A 19,288-nucleotide genomic window follows, 5' to 3' on the forward strand; every position below is an offset into this window, starting at 1 on the left:
TTGCACCCCCACTTGAAATTCGTTCAGATTCACTTTCCGTATAGTTACCTCGGTCTGTATACAAGGAGAAAATTCACTCCCTCTCGTAATTTTCATAATTTTGATCCAATCCGTATCCCCATACCTGGTTAGGTTTCTTTCCAGCCTTATAGTAGAGTGGCCTGATCTGCATTCGATCACAACCCGGAGGGAGGACCGGCGGAATATGTGTAAACCTGTTCATTGGCCTTCTCCATGATCCACCCATAGGATTCATAATGTATACCTAATAGCGGGCCTAGCTCGTTTGGAATCTCGCCTGACTGTGGGCCAATTTTCGATGAATGATGGATGGATGAAAGTAGAGCAGTTTGGTTGGGATCCCATGGATGCAGGGCGCTTTGTTACTTCGCAGCTTTCATTTCTCCAGAAGGTCTAGTTCTTGTGCCCTGGGCTTATTAGTTATTTGAGACGCATTACTTTGATTATAATGTGTACACTTCTTCAGTGTTTCTTCCCATCTCTCCTTATCATTGTTGTTAGGTCAGTTCTAGGTATCAATCTGTCTTTGGTAGTCGATTATAGGACTGAGAGCGCTCTGGTAATTTGTTACACTATTGAATTACAATCAAACCTCGAGTTCGTCAATTAAAAGTTATGGAGATCAGATCCGCAAACGTCACTGAAGGATGTTTTTGACTACCACTAGACCTCTATGCGACTACATGATCGATTTAATTGCGATATTGGTCATTGGGCGACGGCCAAGGTGCAGGTGGTTTATTTCCTCCAATTAGCACCACTTTGAAAATTGACAGTTACTGTAGAGCTATATGACGCTATATAGCAACTCCCCTTCAACGCACCTTGAATCTCAACCTAACTGAAAAATCTTGGGATAAATATCACTACCAGTCACACTTGGTGGACTTGAGATAAGAAGAGCCATAGGACAATTCACTTCCGTCGTTCATTATTGTTGCTTCATCTGCTTCAGCGTCTGCAATTGATTTGTCAACTGGTAGATTTAGAGAAAATGAGAAACTAAATGGAACATTACAGTTTTGTGACAATTAACACTCAACTCCAAGTATAACTGAAGTAGGCATTGAATGTGGCAAAGAATCATAGATGCACGAACCCCAGAAAACTTACATTGAAATTCACTGAAACAAATCAATCTCATAAACCTTGACCACAACTTGGAACTCATCCCTCAGATGAATTTTTTCGTGTTAGTTGTGAAACTTTGCATCTCGGTTCAAAATTCGGCGAATCATCATAACTGCCCTTGTAGTAGTCTGGTAACAGAAGATAGTATCCAGGGTTTTAGCTGTAAACTAAGTCAAAGGTCAGAGACCTACAACTGCTGTAATCCCGTGTATCTTGGAACCTCTTGGATGTTGCAGGAGAAATGGCAAGAGACCTGACTGTTTGGCGAGATTTCTTAAAGACTGATAAGAGGTCCTGGAAAGCACAGAGAGGTTCTTAACCTACCAGATGATATTTGTCTGACAGATCTGCAGCTATCGTGTTTATTTCAAGGCCTCCTAAGAAAATTATTCATAATGGTCACAATGTTTAGAAAATCTTACAAAAAACGAAAAGCATAACAGATAGGTATAGAGAATGTAAAAACTGATCGATGTAGAATTTTTTCAACATTTGAAAGTGCAAAAACAATAAAGACCTTTTGAAATTCAAAAACAATGGAGTCATAGGCACAGTACAGGACCATTAAGAAAAGCAGTCAAACGTCAAACATTTTGAAAAATCTCGACATGCCACGCGCTTTCTTTTTATGTTTTATTTTTACGTTATATCGATTAGCAATTACAATGGAGGTACACTAATTACTGTTCTGGCTAACATAGAGCAAGCGCTGAATATCTGGGAGTAACAGTCGAAGAAAGCTGAGAACAAGAGGGAGATATCAACAAAAGAATAGAAAGCATCTTCAAGACATTCCATGATATAAGCAGTACATTTTTAATGAGAAATTGCAGAAGAAACGAAGATCAAAATTTACAATATAACATACGCCTATTATTAATTCTTACATACGGAACCAAGACCTGGAAAACACCAGCAAGCCAAAAAGTAAAATACCTGCAACATAAATGAAAATACTTAGAAAAATTATAGGAGTTGCCAGATTACACAGAATTACAGAATGTTAAAAGTACAACCAGTTCTAAAATTTATATAACGACAATAATAGGGAACGAATAAGTTTGTGTGCACATAATCAGTTATTATGCACTAGAATTTAGTTGCCCAACACCGCAAATTAAAAAAAAAGGGTTTTTGATTATGTATTATAGGTACATGCATGGAATGATGCAATCGCATTGATCTTCAATGCTCTCATCTTATCTGCATATTTACAGACATTAGACACATATATTAACAAAAAATAATTAATTGTTTCACAATCTTTACTATTAGAACAGGCAATATATTAAAAAATATGCATATTAGACAGATAGAACTTAAATAAAAATTAATCACATCTTCCAATTGTACAATTAGATAGCTAAAATATGCAGGTTAGAACTTAAGAAACTTATACGAGATTGCAGTATCCTGAACATTGACTTGTGTGCGCAGGATGATCTTTATTTCCTAGACTTACATTATTTCCTAAGCTGTACGAATCCCATAAATCGGGAGTTTGGATAATCTAAAAAACAAACACATATCTTTATTTTATACGAATTGATTCACAATAATATAAATACGCGCAAATGTCAATTACTGTTGTGTTAAAATCAGAATGCAAAAATATTATTTAACTAAGACACTGGCATTTAGCCCTTCATCCTTGAATACTTGCTATCAGGCCAATCAATTCTAAAAAAATAAAGGCCCAAAAACTAATCCCTGTGACACCCCGCTTATTATAAAAAAATCCTTTTTTGTTTATTATGACCCCCATACCCCATACCTATTAAATACTGAGTGGAGTGACAATATTAGAAAAGTACTCACTTGCTGAACTAATTCTTCAAAAGCACTCTGTACACCGTCTCTCGTCTTAGCACTGGCCTCAATAAATAAAGTTTTATACTTTTTGGCGAAATGCAATCCTTCGTCTCTGCTGACTTCTCTGTTTTCCTAAAAATGTTATTGAAATCAAATGGTGTTAGTTAAGAATGCATTAGCGGAACTATTGTCCTTACCATATCAATTTTATTTGCAACCACCATCTTTACAATATTTCTCTTTGTCGAATAAGTCTCCAACTCGTTCAGCCACGTCTCCAATTTGGAAAATGTGGCGTAATTACAAACATCGTACACCAAAATCGCCCCTTGTGCATCTCGATAGTAAGAAGGGGTTAATGTACGAAAACGTTCCTGTCCTGCTGTATCCCATATAGCTAACTTAACGTTATTCCCATCAATATTTAGCCTTTTCGTTTTAAAATCGACGCCGATCGTCAAGGTTTGTTCCGGGTCAAAATTATCGTCTGTAAATCGCAGTAACAGACTGAAAAAGAGGGTGTTAAAGTAATGTCACTAAATTATTAAAGATAAACACCTAGATTTACCTACACCGCTTTCACCAATAATTAAAATTTTTAGTGTTGTTAAGATATCGTCCTCCATTTTTGGATTTAATTGGATAGATTCTTTAGGTTTTTAATTCGATCTGGTGTTAAAGTTCAGCTATTATTTCCAATTATACGCAGTTACATGTAATTAATACAAAACTGTGTGTTAACATCAATATTGAATCAGCTGATCACTGACATCACCGACAACTGACAACGGACTGACGTGTCACGTGACATTGCCCAACGTGGGTTTCATGAGTCATCAGCAAGATAATAAATCAAAGCCAACAAAGGTGTGAAGTGTGAACTGTGAACAGGTTACACGCAAATATAAATACTATTAGATAAGGGTGTTTACTAGTCAATATACAAAAAAAGTAATAAAGAGTAGTTAAAGGTCACTGTACAAAACCTGTACAACGTCTGAACGTCATCCATCATCAAAGAACCTTCTCGTATACACTGCGATCAAAAATGAGTTGCTGTCGAGTTACTTTTCGAATTTTTGTTTACATGGGAAATCGTACTTAATTTTAACTTCCAAAGGCGTCTCGATAGCAACTCATTTTTGATCGCCCGTTATATATGCCTACGAGTAAAATATATGCAAAGAACACAAACCACGTGGTTTCATCTAACGGGCGATCAAAAATGAGTGGCAGTCGATCAAAAGCATAAGATAAAATTGCTCCATCTAAAGCTGACGCGATTTTATCACACTTTTGTTCTCTAGTTTTTCCCGTCGCAAGAAAACTTTCGTGTAAAAATACAATTATCCGATTAAAAATCAGTGTATTTACCCCCGAAGTAGTAGTAGTCCAATGTAACACAGAATAGTTTCAATAAACAAGTCGTAGTAGTTCCAATCAATTAGTGTCACAGTTGTATGTTTATAACCAAACAAGTTATCAAAGTCAACCATAGAAAACCGAAGTCAACTTTTAGAATTTTAACGTAGAAAACCCAACAGGAATTTTGATTTTTACAAAATTAGCGAATAAAATAAAGGCAGACTAAAGTCAGTTCTAAAAAATTGTGCACAATGGACCCAACATTGAAGTTATTTGTGTCACCAGAGTTTAATTCCGACAAATGTAAACTACCGTTCATTTGTGGTTCAACCTAATGCAGTTCTATTGTAGATGTTCGCGAGCTATCACAAAATTGTATCGGAGGTCCGGAGTTGGTACGTTTACGTAACAAAGTACAAACATTGTCAGAGGACACAAGTGGGCAATTGAAGAAGAACGTTTACCAAAATTATATACAGTTTATCGAAACAGCGAAGGAAATTTCGCGTATCCTTTTAATTTAAACCTACACCTACTCGTTGATCCTTAACGGAAACAGATTTGGAAAGTGAAATGTATCAATTATCCCATTTACTGTCGGAGCAGCGTTCATTGTTAACTTCCCTTTCCAACACTACAATTCTAGGCGAGGAGGCTCCAGTTTCTGTGGAGTTGGTCGTTAATAAGGAGAGCAATAAAAAACAGGTGGAGGAAAATACGAGGCGAGATAAGTTGACAACTATTATGGAGAATGTCGAAGGGTGTGGGGTAAGGCATTATCACTGGTGCAGTAATCGATTGTCATGTTCGTGTGGCCCTATGATGGGCAGGTTTTAGTACATGTTGTGAAATAGATTCTTCTTATTTTAGAACTTGGTGGATGTGCCCACCAGAATGTTAATGCATGAAGGTGATCTTTTGGAACTGGACCCCATTGAGAATAATCCAATAAAACGTGTGCATGGATATCTATTTAATGATGGATTAATGTTGGCAGCTTGGAACTCTAATAGGTACTGGTACTCCCCTCAGAGTAATATTCCTCTGAGATACTCCCTATATTTTTACAAAGCTGTCAATCTGTGTTTTTTTTTACGATTGCATACAGCAAAAGTCGCCTGTAGTGTAATTCATATAGTGCTACAATGACTGGCTTGAATCAAAACAAGCCCATACACCTACATGCAAAATAAATACCTTAAAAACCCTGCTCAATGAAGTACAAAAGGTGCATAGGCAAATAGTGGAATATTTGTCAAAATGAATATTTAACGCAATGTATCATATTTCTTCTATTCAGATTTAGCAATCTTCTGAAGTTTCCCGTCCCTTTGTTTCATCAAAAAAACATTTTACTTGTGGAACACCATCTAAAAGTAGAATTAAGGCACCAGAAAACAAAAACCACAACTTAATTAGCGGTTCCTACAGAAAGTTACATGCAGGATAACGTCACAATATTATTTCCCCCTTATAATTAGTGAAGTAAAAAGCAAACGCTGACCTTGAAAATTAAACGGTCAAAAGAACTAAGATGCTAAAGATGAAAAGCTGTAAGACGTGAATTTACGGCAAAAGCAAAAGATGTAAATACGGTATGGTTGCGACAATCAATTTACGGAAATGATAAAGATTAATACTGTACTTACAAACATAATGGCGAAAGTGCAAAACCAAAAAATTTAAATAGGTGCGGTAGAATGAAATTCAAACAAACCAAAATTGAACTGTACAGATGAAAAGTAAATTTACGAAAAAAAAAACTAGATAACTTGATGTACTCACGCCAAGCAAAAATGGTACTTAAGCGGTTAACTTATACAAAATTCGACTGTTTTGCAGTTTGACGACGTGTCCTATCGATACGATAACGCTCTAAAATTGGAACTATTTTTAATTAATTACGTCCTTCCCAGACGTCTAAAAAATACGGGACCGGTGTCAAAATTCAAGTTCTTTAAGGGCGCACCTAACGGATGTAATCTCGACTTGATCTGTTAATTATACTTATCCAAATAGTCCACATTTGGCAGTCCAGCAATGCTCTTTTGTTTCTTAAAATGCGAGGTCAAACGCCGGGGTCTCCTATTACCTTGAAATTTTCCTTAAACTGGATTTTTTAAAAATATACAGGGCGTTCCATTAAAAATTTAGCAAATTTGCATTTTTTATTAACTTGGCGATATTCATTTGTTTTATTTTACTTTACATTCTGTTATAGGAAATAACCCTGTACACGGGGTTTTGAGTTAAATAAACCTTTGTTTTGTTCTTAAAATTATTTATACTTACTGATCGATTATAAACCTATGAAACATTTCATTTTCATCGTTTCGTTCGGCGGGGTTGACACCATTTTGCCATCTTCAAAAACCTTAGAATTGACCTTAGATCAGGTACTTTAGAAACCAAATTAATTTCCAACTACTTTTTCATGTGCACTAAAATGTAATAAAATAAAATAATAAAGTTGAAGTTTGCATACATTTTTAGACGTGGTCCAATAAGATATAAGTTTGAAGCAATGTACGACTTGGGCAGTCTAGCCGTAGTGAACGTCAGAGATTTGGGTAGCATTAAATACGCCTTTAAACTACTGGCGTTCCCCGATACACGACTATTCCAAAGCACTTCCACCTCAAGCAAGGTACTTTGCAATTGACCAAAACTAGATTTCTTCAGTTATCTCTTTTTAGAAAGAATGGCTAGAAAAATTTGACCAAGTAAAGAAGGCCAGGCTAAATCAAGACTCGGGTAAACGAGAGTCGATAGTTGAAAAGTCGCCGTCTCGAACGATTTCTATCGATTCGCCTAATTTAAATCGTAAGTGGCCAATAAATAGAGCGAATTAACGAGCAAAGATTTTAGCGTTTGACGAAATGGAAGAGGATGTCATTTTACATCCACACTGGCTAGTTGAAAGCCCGGAAGAGCTAGACGTCTTTATAGCTCAGAGGCATTTCGAAGATGCCCTAAGCACTCTGCATAAGGCCAACGAGTACTTTTCGAAGTATGTTCCACCAAACGGTCAAGTGGATCACACCTTTACGGAGATTAAAAATAAAATTCAGCAGAGGCAGTTAACCCTAACTGAGGTGCTTATGAAGGAGTTGGAGGTCAGCCCTGATAAGTCATTACAAGGTGGTCTGCGGGCGGCACGGAGGGCGGTGCGGTTACTCAATCAATTAGAACGCTCCACTCAGGCTTGCACGCTGTTTCTCAAGTTGTGTAGTAGTATGATGCGAACGCAATGCAAGCGGGTGAAACGAGAAGGTTCTGCTACCGTGTACATTCAGCATTTATCTAGCGTTGTCTTCACTAACATGTGTCACATGACCGAAGAATTTTTGAGGGCATTTCCTAACTCTCCCAGTTGCAGCTCTGGTATAGTTCCACTGAAATGATCCTCCATTTAATATCTGCATTGCAGCTTTTATTGTGTGGGCGAGCAAAGAATTAAATATATTTACAACGCACTTCATAAAGCAAGTATTTATAACGCAAACGTCACTCAGTACTTTTACAGAATGCGTGGTATTAGCTAGATCTCAATGTGAAAGGGTAAGTTTTGGGTAGCTTTCATTTCATAATTACCCCACGACTATTCAGCTCTGCGGTTATGGAATCGATTTTTGCTATCAACTTGATGGTGCCTTTCGAACTCCACTCACAAAAGCGATTCGAGAAGCAAGAGATAAGGTTACCGACGCTGTCAAGTTGCGATCGATGGAAGACAACTGGATTCCCACCAATCTCAAATCAAAATCGGGACTGGCACGCTGCCTGCAGGAGTATATCAAAATGGATCTCATTTTGGAGAACTACGTTACAGGTGTACAATAATTCCTTTTTTGCATTCAATATCGATTGTTTGTAGGCGACTGTTGGTTACAGCTTACACAAAACACCCTATCATTTTCAAAGTTATTCCTAACACTTTTAGATGATTGCCTCAAGCTGCAAACGGCGGAACTTCTCTACACCATCGACGAAACACTTTTTGAAGTTCTCGACGCTCAAGTAAAACACATTGCTCAATCGCTGAGGAATGAAAAACAAAACGAACAGCGCCATTTCATGATAAAGAACGCAGACTTTGTGCTCACGGTACTGGTCGGTTTGGCACAGAGGAAGTACAATAACGCCGTGGGTTTTGACAGTACTTCCCTTGCGCGAGTAGTCAAGGAAAATACAGCGTTATTGCACGGAGTAACTCCGACGAATAGGCAAATACCGAAATACTCGTCAAATGAATATTTGTAATCGTATTTTATTACTTCATAATATATAGCTTGGAATATTATATGTAAGACTACCAAAATTACTGTTAATAAATTTTATAATTTATAAATATTATTTAAGACTACTTACGTGTATCGTAGTTGTTATTTTGTTAATTCTGTTCAGATTTAGCATACCAAAAGAGGGTGGAGGTACCCACGGTAAATTTTCAAAGCGAACCCCTTTCTTCTGTTTCACCAAAAAACATTTTAACTGTGCACATAACTTTAGCGCCTACCACATAATTGCGTACCCCTTTTCAGTAACGCTATTACAGTAAGAGGTTACACGCCATTGCCCAAGAGTAGGTATAGTTGCATGAAGCTATCTAATTGAGCGTTATGTATGATCAACAACTAATACAAGGCCCCTTTTTCGAAAATCTATGGATAGTCCAGTCAAAATAGGATTTGAACTTTCAAAAGGGCAAGGAGTTTTGAAACTTGATAGATTACTATATTTTTACAGGGAGTTTGCGACCGCCGCTCGCGCCGTCATATTGAAAAAAGGGTACGAAAATTCAGTTTTTCGATAAATTCTTCGTTCCAGCGCCAACTCCGTTACTAGCTATTACGAAAGTTATAGACCACAAAATTTCCTGTAGCTTTCGTATTTAAAGTTTTTTAATCGAATATTTTACGAGCCACAGCCGAGTGAGTCAAGAAATTTTTTAATTTGTAAAATCGCAATATTATTTTCTCCAAATATGGGGGGCAGATGTTCATTTGTTTCGTGCATTTTAAGACAAAAGCAAATTTCTTCTTGTATCCTGGATTTTGAAAATATAGGATGGTACCTTATGAATTTGTAGTGCCAGAGAGGAAAATGTAGTCCTGTAAAAGGGCAGGGAGTAGAAGGTAGGTACGTCGACTGCGGATCCGTAACCTCCACAATACTACGAGATTTCGCTACAATTAAAACTTTCCCCGTGTTCCCATATCAGAGATATAATGGATTTATTATTCCAAAGTTTCATATGCGCTTTCGAATCAATGGTAAAAGAAAACGGACAAATGGAGAAACGGGCGGCGAAAGAGTTTTAGTGGTGAAATACCCTTTGCCTAAAGGAACCTTTTTCCAACATTTGAGATCAATAAAACTAATATTGTGCCTACTGTTCGCTCGTCAGAAGCCAAATGGAATATTGCTGTCTGGTTTGTGACCGTCGCTACTCGAATAGTATTTAGGAAGGGCATCAAAAGGTACGGACATGAAAACAAAGTCCTGTAAGTATAGCGTAGGCACAGATAAAATACCGTGGCGTAGGTAACAATATTCTGTGACTGGAGGGGCGTTTACTCCCCTCCACTTTGGTTTAACGTAAGTATACCATTGTATAAATTCCGGAGGGAAAATTTAGATAAGTTACATTAAAACTCAACAAGGAAATATTCTTGGAAAATTAACGAAAATATACCAAGAAATTTCCAAGAAAAATATTTTTCTGCTATTATATGATTAATTTTATTATAACTTGAGAAAAAGCCCATACTTTGCTCTCTCACAACTGCATTGGGAAATAATCCTTGCTGGAAATAACTAGCTCGAAATCGATTGAACGAGAATGATCAAAATCTTAACCGATGGATTTCCACTTTGGCCTATCTGAGGATGCTGAAATCGACAATCTGCTGCTTTTTTTTAGAAAATCAAATGAAAACGATGATAATAAAAAAAATCGCGAACTTTTGATAACTCTGTAAAAAATAATTCTTACTCAGTTTTTTACGAACTTCCTACAGATGTAACTAGGTTATAGTTGGATGAATGGAGCTGATTTTTTTACAGACTAATGATAGGTATCTACAGGGTGGTCTTGCGTAACACATCATAGGGATTTCAATGTAAAATTCATAACATGCGATTATTGGCTCCCCAAATCATTTTTGAGCAAGAATGTATTAAGGTTTTTGTAGAAAAAATTTTTTCACCTAAATCAACCGTATTAGTTTTCAATTTTTTGCATAATAAAGATGGAAAATTGGAAAAATAAAACCCCCATCTTTTTCAATAATCTGTGATGCCATGGAATTTTAAAATACAAAAACTACGCCAATATCCGTCATGCCATGGAATGTCTGCTATAAAACAAATCAAATTCTATCACAAAGTATTACATTCAGAACAGCGAATTCAACATAAAGAAAGACCAAATTACTAAAAACGGTTTCCTAATATAACAATTTATAATAAATGTTCGAGTAAGTCACCATTAACTGCAAGACAGTAACCAAGTCGATCATAAAATCCATTTCGAACTGCTGCTAATTGATAACTGGATATCTTTGTTTTAGAAAATTCCATGGCATCGTAGATTATTGAAAAAGATGCGGGTTTTATTTTTCCCAATTTTCCCTTTTTATTATGCAAAAAATTGAATACTAATACATTTGATTGACGTAAAAAATTTTTTTCTACAAAAAATCTTAATACATGTTTGCCCTAAGATAATTTGGGGAGCCAATAATCGCATAAATTTTACATTAAAATCCATCTGATACGTTACGCAAGTCACCTCCCTGTATACTGCCAATGACTAGGACCGTGTTCCTTTTTTTTATCTTATTATTACACCTTCACATCCATATCCGACGTACATACATCAAGGGTTCAATTTGGGGCCATTTTGTTTGTTATTTTTATTAACTTGCTTTCGGTAATTTCTATACAAAAACTATTATGACACACCGTCTAAAAATTTTCACCCAAATTAACAATATATCCGATTGGAACCAGCTTCAAATGGACTTAAACAATATACATACAGGCTGATTCAAATTTGAGGGCCACCTTGAGGATCTCGGAAACTGTAAGAGATAAGTAGGTAGTTTAAATTTGGCAAAGTTGCGTATTTTGATGCTTAACAAAATACAGTTTCGCAACTGAAAATATTCTGACTATGACCGATTTTGATATATTCTAAAAATGGTTACGAGTTTGTCAGTTTTGTACTCTTTCTTTGTTTTCCAGTTCTAACGGTAAGTCATGTAATTACTACAAAAACGCGATGTGTGAAGATATTTAGGAAAACCATCTGAAATTAACGAAGATAAGTTTAAGGCCCTCAGTGAGTGTTGCGATTCCTGAATGTACATACAAATGCAAAGTAAGCATCAGGTGCCAAGATTCTGAGAAAGGGTGAAATACACAAGATGTGACTTATCTTTGGTGCAATAAAATCATTGTTTAGAGCAAAAGAAAAGGGCCTTGTAGGGAAAATTCAATGTTACGACAATACGTGGAAATCAGTTAAGCGCAATGTAAGATTCTAAACCAGAGTTCTCGACCCCGAAATAGATAACTCGCCCCTCGATCGGAGTTTCGAGCCTACAGTTTAAGGTCGAGATCAGTCCCGATCTTGAGTGTCGTAACTTATTTGGTTACAGTTTTTGTCACCCCCCTGGGCGTTTCTTCATTGTGAAAATGTTAGTTTACAAACAAGTCCAATACACATCAAACAAATGGATCATTTCCACACATTTAAAATATAAATCTAAGTTAGGGCCAAGACCATGTAATCGAAATATAAACAAAAATTTCGCACACATTACACCAAAAATGAACGCGATTTTAAACAAAAGGTTAACAGTATCAAATACATGAATCGGCATGAGACACAAAAAGCGCGTGCACAAAAGCGTCCTTACTAAACAATTCGTGAGAGAACGCCGCGTTTTTTGTAGCCACGTGACAGTTGAGGTCGTCACGCGTAACCACACGTTTGAATCCCCAGAGCGCACGCATTTTTTTCTATATAGATCGTGGCAAAAAAATGGGAGCGAAGATTGTAGGAAAGAAAGTAGTTTTTTTTAGTGAACATAAGGATAATGGTATTGTAGGTTCACAATTAGAAAAACAACATATAAAACAAACGAACCTCCCAAAGTTAGACCACATTTGTCAAACAGCCTACACAGTACTAAAAGAAAATGCATCCCTGTATATAACAGTTTAATAGAAACTATCAATTTACAAGTTACAGCTACCGTTACGGTTACACTTCAAGTATTCAGATCAAAGATGTTAACGGCATGCAGGACTGCCTTAGATGGTTCATAAATGCAGGCATCTTACAAAAACATTTCACGGTAATGTTGTAATGAAACTCTTTGTACTCAAACTACAATCACTAACGTAACTACTAATAATTAACAGGCATCGCTTACATAACACATAAAGTACAAAATGGAGGCTACTGCCCATAAAGTAATGGAAAATATTGGTACAATAACCGGGGTTTCCGCCATGAAAATTCATCTGGCACGAAATGATAAAATCACAACCTGCACGCTACAAAATACTTTATTAAAAAATAGAAAACTGTGATGAAAATTAGCGTGCAATTTGTAATTTTGATGAACTAATGAATGAATGTATGAAATATCGCAGTCATTTTATGAAATCTACCCTTTTACATCATTCCACCCATGCCACCCATACCTCCCATTCCACCCATGCCACCGCCTGCAGGTAGAGGAGGGTCTTCTTTGGGAATTTCTGTGATAACTGCTTCCGCTGTCGTCAATAGAGAGGCTACACCGGACGCGTCCGTTATTGCTGTGCGGACAACCTAAAGTAAAAGAATTAATTGGAAAACCTTTAATAGTAGTGTTAGCGTACTTTGGTTGGATCGATAATTCCTCTTTCGAACATGTTAACGTATTCGTCATTGAGTGCATCATAACCATAGTCCCCTTTTTGATCTTCGATTTTAGCAACCACAACAGATCCATCTTTCCCAGCATTCTTCGCAATTGTCATGCAGGGTACGCGTAAAGCTTTCTTAACAATTTCAATACCAATCTTTTGATCGGCATTGGTTGGTGTAATACTAGAAAGACTGTCGATGCAACGAAGTAAAGCAGTTCCGCCACCAGGTACGATACCTTCTTCCACTGCGGCACGAGTAGCATTCAAGGCATCATTGACACGATCTTTCTTTTCGTTTACTTCTACTTCGCTACTACCGCCTACTTTCAGTACGGCAACTCCCGATGCCAAGCGTGCCAATCTTTCTTGCAGTTTTTCCTTCTCATACTCGGATGTTGTGTTTTCGATCTGATCGCGAATTTGATCGACTCGTTTTTTAATATCATCGGCCTTACCCTTTCCTTTCAGGAAAAGTGTATCGTCCTTGGTGATAAGTACTTCACCAACTTGTCCCAAATCTCCCATTTGGATATCTTCCATTTTAACTACGTTGGCTTCGTCGCCGAAAACGATACCACCAGTGGCGACTGCCATGTCGGTAAGCGTAGCTTTGCGATTATCGCCAAAACCTGGTGCTTTTACTGCGGCTACTTGCAAACCGATACGTAACCTGTTGACCACAAGTGTTGTCAAAGCCTCTCCATCTACGTCTTCGGCAATAATAATGAGCGGTTTTCTTTGGGAGTTTGCCAATTCTAAAGCGGGTACAATTGATTGAACTGATGATATTTTCTTCTCGCTGAATAAAATTAGGGCGTCTTGATATTCAACTTTGGCACCTATAAGACACAGTGTTAAAATATATAACCAAAAATAATGGTAATGTTCAGGTTTCTGTAAGTAAACTATTTTATTAAAAAGTAGTTAATGGTTTACAGAAATCCTTTACTTTAGCACACATCCGACACTTGAAAAATTATAATAATTAATCAAGCTCTAATAGGTGCAACAGAAATTGTTCATACAAAGACGAGTGACAGATTTTCTCCATTATTTATCTGTATCTAAAATCCCAAATTCAATAGGGGTCACACCGAGGTGAACAGAACCACGTTTCCAAAAAGGACCTGTCACATTTTTTATAGTGCAGCCAACTTAACATAGAAATAGAAAGAAAAACAAAAAAAAACTTACCTTTGGTAGTATTGACAAAATACGGTGAGATGTACCCACGGTCGAATTTCATACCTTCGATGATCTCAAGTTCATCATTCAAAGTTTTACCATCCTTAACCGTAATGACACCATCCTTACCGACACGTTTCATCGCGTCGGAAATTAAATTTCCTATAGCTTGATCTCCATTGGCGGAAATAGTAGCCACCTGTGCAACTTCGGATGGTGTAGTAACCGGGCGCGAGAGCGACTTTAAAGTTTCTGTAATTTTCTCGACAGCAACCATAATACCTGGTTAAATTCGTAATTCAAAGATAGCTTTACAACCCGGCCAATGCTTACCTTTGCGGATCTCGACCGGATTTGCACCTTTGCCGAGATTTTCGAAACCTTCCTTAGCGATCGAGCGTGCGAGAACTGTAGCTGTAGTGGTACCGTCGCCGGCCTCTTCGTTGGTATTATTAGCGACATCTTGTACTAGACGAGCACCAATGTTTTGGAATTTGTCTTTCAGTTCGATACCTTTGGCGACTGTAACACCGTCCTTGGTAATTTTCGGCGACCCCCACGATTGTTCGATAATAACGTTACGGCCCTACCAAGCGCAAAGTTAAGACTTTTAAAGGACTTACAATCGACGAGACTCACTTTGGGTCCCATGGTTACAGCAACGGCATCGGCAAGAATATCGACACCTTGGAGCATAAGGGCCCGTACTTCAGGTCCAAACCTTACATCTTTGGCGTACCAACGTTGAATTTGTGCGAGTTGGTTGGCTTTTTGTACTGATACGCACCGAAGACTGGTGGGTAGACGATACATCTGGAAATTAGTGACTAATTAGAGATGATCAAAATCTGACTTTTTATCAAATTCTTTGTTGAAAAATAAACAGGACATCATTTGTTACAGGAATTCCAAGGAGGGCATGATTTTTATGCAACATGGCTGTACATGCATCTCAAAGTTGCATCATTTCGAATTTAAATTAAATTCACATTTAATGGAGACTTAAAGGAATGCACTTGAAGGATTGATCAAAAATTGAGATTGGATTGCGCTTAGGGTGTTGTTGCACTTTCATAAATCAAGACACATGCATCTTCAAAAAACCCAAATTCAATATATTCAGAGTTGTTTTTATGGAATTTGAAAATAGTTAAAAGAGTAATTACCTTGTAATTGTGTTAGTAAATGCAATAATTTCTAACTGTAAGATAAGCGCCTAAGGCCGCCGGTTCTAGAGTGTTCCAAACCACGTTTTTTCGCAGCTTACCAAAGTGAACTTCGCACAGATACTGCGCAGGCGCATCGTGATATAATAAAAAGGCGCATTCGATAAATCACAACCCGGAGTTAACATGTACAGGAGAGGGCACAAGAAATGAACTCCTAACTCGCTTGAATTGAACTTTTTGCGAAACGGAAAAGTTTCGTAATTCAGAAACGTTTGTCAGGTTTTACAACGAAAAGGCACATCTAAACTATGGTGGATTATCTACGACAACCACACCTCACAAGACACAACAGGTCATATAACCGCGAAATCAAACAGTTGAGGGACCCTACCCCTAGGTAATATTAAACGCAAAGCTGCAAGAAATGCAAGGAGACGGATAAATTTAAACAAATCCCAAAATTTAATCACTTCTTGTTCTTACCTAAATCATGGCCTATGTGTATAACTGTATACCAACTTTTAGCTTTAAGCTTTTTGAAGTAAAACTTCTTTAAGCCCGGTAGTGACAACGCGCCAGTCCACACCGCTTTCCTCGTGACCACCATCTTGGCCGATTCAAAGATACCCACGATTCCCCAACTACCCTACAACCCTGATGTGACTCTCCTGGATTTATTTCTGTTCTCTCGCTTGAAAACTCCTTTGAAAGGTCATCGTTTCGGGACAGTTGAGTAGGGCAAAAAGGTTTGCAGCAAAGGTTCTGACGGAGATTCCGAAAGAGGCCTTCCATGACGGCTTCGATGCTTGGAAATCTCACTGGAGGTACCGTATCAATGCGAGAGGAGAGTGTTTTGAAAACTTTTAATGTTGTATAAGAATATGGTTAATAAATGTTAGTAGATAAAGGGTCACTTGCGCCAGACAGTCACATAACGCGCCAGGTTCAATCAACGTTTTATATTTAGTAACCTTTGTATTTGAAACTGACTTGATTTAATCTCAAGAATCACTTTTTAGCGCATTTCCACAAAATAAAAAAAAAATGCGCTATTGTGGCTACTTTGTCCGTCCGTTCGTCCGTCCGTCCGTCCGCTCGTTTTGCGACGCTACTAGTTCTTTATCTTAAGAGCTATTGTTCTACTTTTTTCGCTATTTGGTTCGTTATGGTGTCGAGTCTTGTACCAAGGAAGGAATTTTTTCTGTACCGCTTACAAAAAAAGTTATTGTAAAAAAAAACAAAAAACCGTTTTTTACATGTTCCATAATTTTACACTTTTGCCGTTTATTAACGATCCTAGAGATCGTTTATAATTTTGCATTGCTATCTGTCGTCTGCATGCTGGTCTGTCCGTCTGTTCCTTTGTCTGTCTGTCCATCTATCTGTCCGTGTGAACGATAACTTTGTTTAGAAATGTTCGATCGCTTTTACATCTCCGTTAGTTATGAACTGAATTGCATGAAATTCAATATGGGCATAGCTTTAGCCATATAATACGCAATGCCAAAAGTTGAATCGAATCGATTCAAAATTCACAGTGCCCTTTTCGCATCTCGACCATTTATAAACCGAATTGCAAACTTTTTTACTTGTAAAAGTATTTGAATGAAATTTGATACATAGGCACTTGGAATAAAGGAAAATCAAACGCCAATTTCAAAATTTGGTTTTGCGCATGCGCAGTGCCAACTTTTTTATTTATTGAAGAATTTAAACGAAATTTGATACATAGGCACTTGGGATAAAGGAAAATCAAACGCCAATTTCAAAATTTGGTTTTGCGCATGCGCAGTGCCAACTTTTTTATTTATGGAAGAATTTAAACGAAATTTGATACATAGGCACTTGGGATAAAGGAAAATCAAACGCCAATTTCAAAATTTGGTTTTGCGCATGCGCAGTGCCAACTTTTTTATTTATGGAAGAATTTAAACGAAATTTGATACATAGGCACTTGGGATAAAGGAAAATCAAACGCCAGTTTCAAAATTTGGCTTTGCGCATGCGCAGTGCCAACTTTTTTATTTATGGAAGAATTTAAATGAACTGTGATACATAGGCACTTGGAATAAAGGATCATCGAGCGCCAGTCTCAAAATTTTCTTTTGCGCATGCGCAGTGCCAACTTTTTTATCTATGGCACCATTTAAGTGAAATTTGATACTTAGGCGCTTGGAACAAAGGAAAATCTAACATTAGTTTTAAAATTTAGGTTTGCGCATGCGCAGTTCCAACTTTCTTATTTAGAAAAGCATTGAAATAAAATTCTTCTCATAAACTGAAATTGAAGTAGCACGTCAAAAATGGATTGCCCATGTGCAACGCTATCTTTCATATTTGTGGCCGGATTTTTACGATTTTAACAGAAGTTGCATCTTATAAATGGGAAATGAATGCAAGTGGAAATGCGCTTTATGTAAATCGTTTACGATTACTTTTTAACTTGTTCTTTTTGTTTTTGGTGTAAATGTTTGCTTAATTTATGTTTATGGTCTTCACCCTTCACCTCAAGATCCTTTTTTAAAAATGTGAAAATATTCGAATTGTTTGAAGTTTGATGTGTGTCTAGACTTGTTGTTTGTAAACTAACACTTTTCTCTGTGAAGCGAAAGTCGCGGGGGTGGTAAATAAATGTAACCTACGACATATAATGCCGGAACTGTTCTCGAATCTCAACTATAGGCTGGGAAATTCCGCAGGAGGCGACCTGAGTTGCGATTCACTAATTTCCTATGTTTCCGCAGTTAAACGTTGAATTTGCCCTCCAAGGCCATGTAATTTTTTATGTTGCTTGTAACAAAAGGGTGTTTTTATACTTGCTTGTACCCCAACAAGTTTTTTTGTTTTGCAACTGTTTTTGTATCGTGTATATCGTGTACCTATGTGATTTATATTTATCATGCTTGATTATCAATCAATTGCAACAAATTGTTTTAGCAAATCTCGATAGACATCGAGGTGCCATGAAAGATCATTCATCGGCGATAAAGAACGAAGGCGGATGTGAAAGCACTCCAGTTTGCTATACAAGGAAATCAAATTGCGTTTCGGGACAGTTCCAATTTCAACGCCGTAGTAATAAATAGTTCGCGCTGTTATAAATTGTGTCGGTATAATATGTGAGTGATAAATGATATTTCAACACTGTTATAAATCAATTCATGTGAAGACTGTTATACATTTATTATGAATTAATTGCGAATATAAAAATCATTAATTGAATTTACGTTTCATTATCTTACCCATTGACAACATTTCACTGTTGCTGATTCGAGATTATTGACAACTGCCCGATCAAAAAGACATTCAAAATACCAATTTACGCCATCATAGTGTTTCATTTTACGTGCTTTCCCTACTTTACCTATTTCAGGTTAAGGTGTTGTTTGCAACTAATCACGTAAGGAGGTGATACTCACTTAGATGCTTGATCACGTGCCACTTTTCGTTTTCAAATTTAGGCGGGATCTGGTTAGCTTTTGGAGGATAGTTTACAGGCATCAAATTTGAAACAAGAAGGTATTTAGTATCAAAGAATGGCACCTTATAAGTACCTACACTCCACAACAAAATGGTACTGCTGAACCTAAAAATCGAACACTTATCGAAATTGCACGTGAATGATTTTAGAAGCAAAAGAAGAAGAAACTTGGCAACAGATTTTGCGGTAAACC

General features: G+C 37.1%; 3 protein-coding genes across 3 annotated transcripts; 1 reads left to right on the forward strand and 2 right to left on the reverse strand.

Moving 5' to 3' along the window:
• Window positions 1–2,399: 2,399 nt before the first annotated feature.
• On the reverse strand, window positions 2,400–3,960 carry LOC116171123 (ras-related protein Rab-18-B-like). Its single transcript, XM_031487808.1, has 4 exons — window positions 3,523–3,960; window positions 3,162–3,471; window positions 2,971–3,096; window positions 2,400–2,662 (listed from the first exon to the last, which is right to left on the reverse strand). The coding sequence occupies exons 1-4, from the start codon at window positions 3,588–3,590 to the stop codon at window positions 2,546–2,548; spliced, it is 621 nt and encodes a 206-aa protein (XP_031343668.1). The 5' UTR covers window positions 3,591–3,960; the 3' UTR covers window positions 2,400–2,545.
• Window positions 3,961–4,217: 257 nt separating this feature from the next.
• Window positions 4,218–8,695, forward strand: LOC116171120 (exocyst complex component 8). Its single transcript, XM_031487804.1, has 10 exons — window positions 4,218–4,632; window positions 4,681–4,836; window positions 4,889–5,097; window positions 5,200–5,342; window positions 6,823–6,976; window positions 7,026–7,152; window positions 7,198–7,713; window positions 7,760–7,890; window positions 7,939–8,161; window positions 8,207–8,695. Exons 1-10 carry the CDS (start codon window positions 4,581–4,583, stop codon window positions 8,590–8,592), a joined length of 2,097 nt encoding a protein of 698 aa, XP_031343664.1. The 5' UTR covers window positions 4,218–4,580; the 3' UTR covers window positions 8,593–8,695.
• Window positions 8,696–12,547: 3,852 nt separating this feature from the next.
• LOC116170810 (heat shock protein 60A-like) lies at window positions 12,548–15,758 on the reverse strand. The gene is made up of 6 exons (XM_031487330.1): window positions 15,612–15,758; window positions 15,085–15,258; window positions 14,779–15,031; window positions 14,455–14,727; window positions 13,231–14,099; window positions 12,548–13,180 (listed from the first exon to the last, which is right to left on the reverse strand). The coding sequence occupies exons 2-6, from the start codon at window positions 15,256–15,258 to the stop codon at window positions 13,022–13,024; spliced, it is 1,728 nt and encodes a 575-aa protein (XP_031343190.1). The 5' UTR covers window positions 15,612–15,758; the 3' UTR covers window positions 12,548–13,021.
• Between the last annotated feature and the right edge of the window lie 3,530 nt (window positions 15,759–19,288).

The sequence above is a fragment of the Photinus pyralis genome, unplaced genomic scaffold (assembly GCF_008802855.1).
Source record: "Photinus pyralis isolate 1611_PpyrPB1 unplaced genomic scaffold, Ppyr1.3 Ppyr1.4_LG5, whole genome shotgun sequence".
Classification (NCBI taxonomy): Eukaryota; Metazoa; Arthropoda; class Insecta; order Coleoptera; family Lampyridae; genus Photinus; species Photinus pyralis.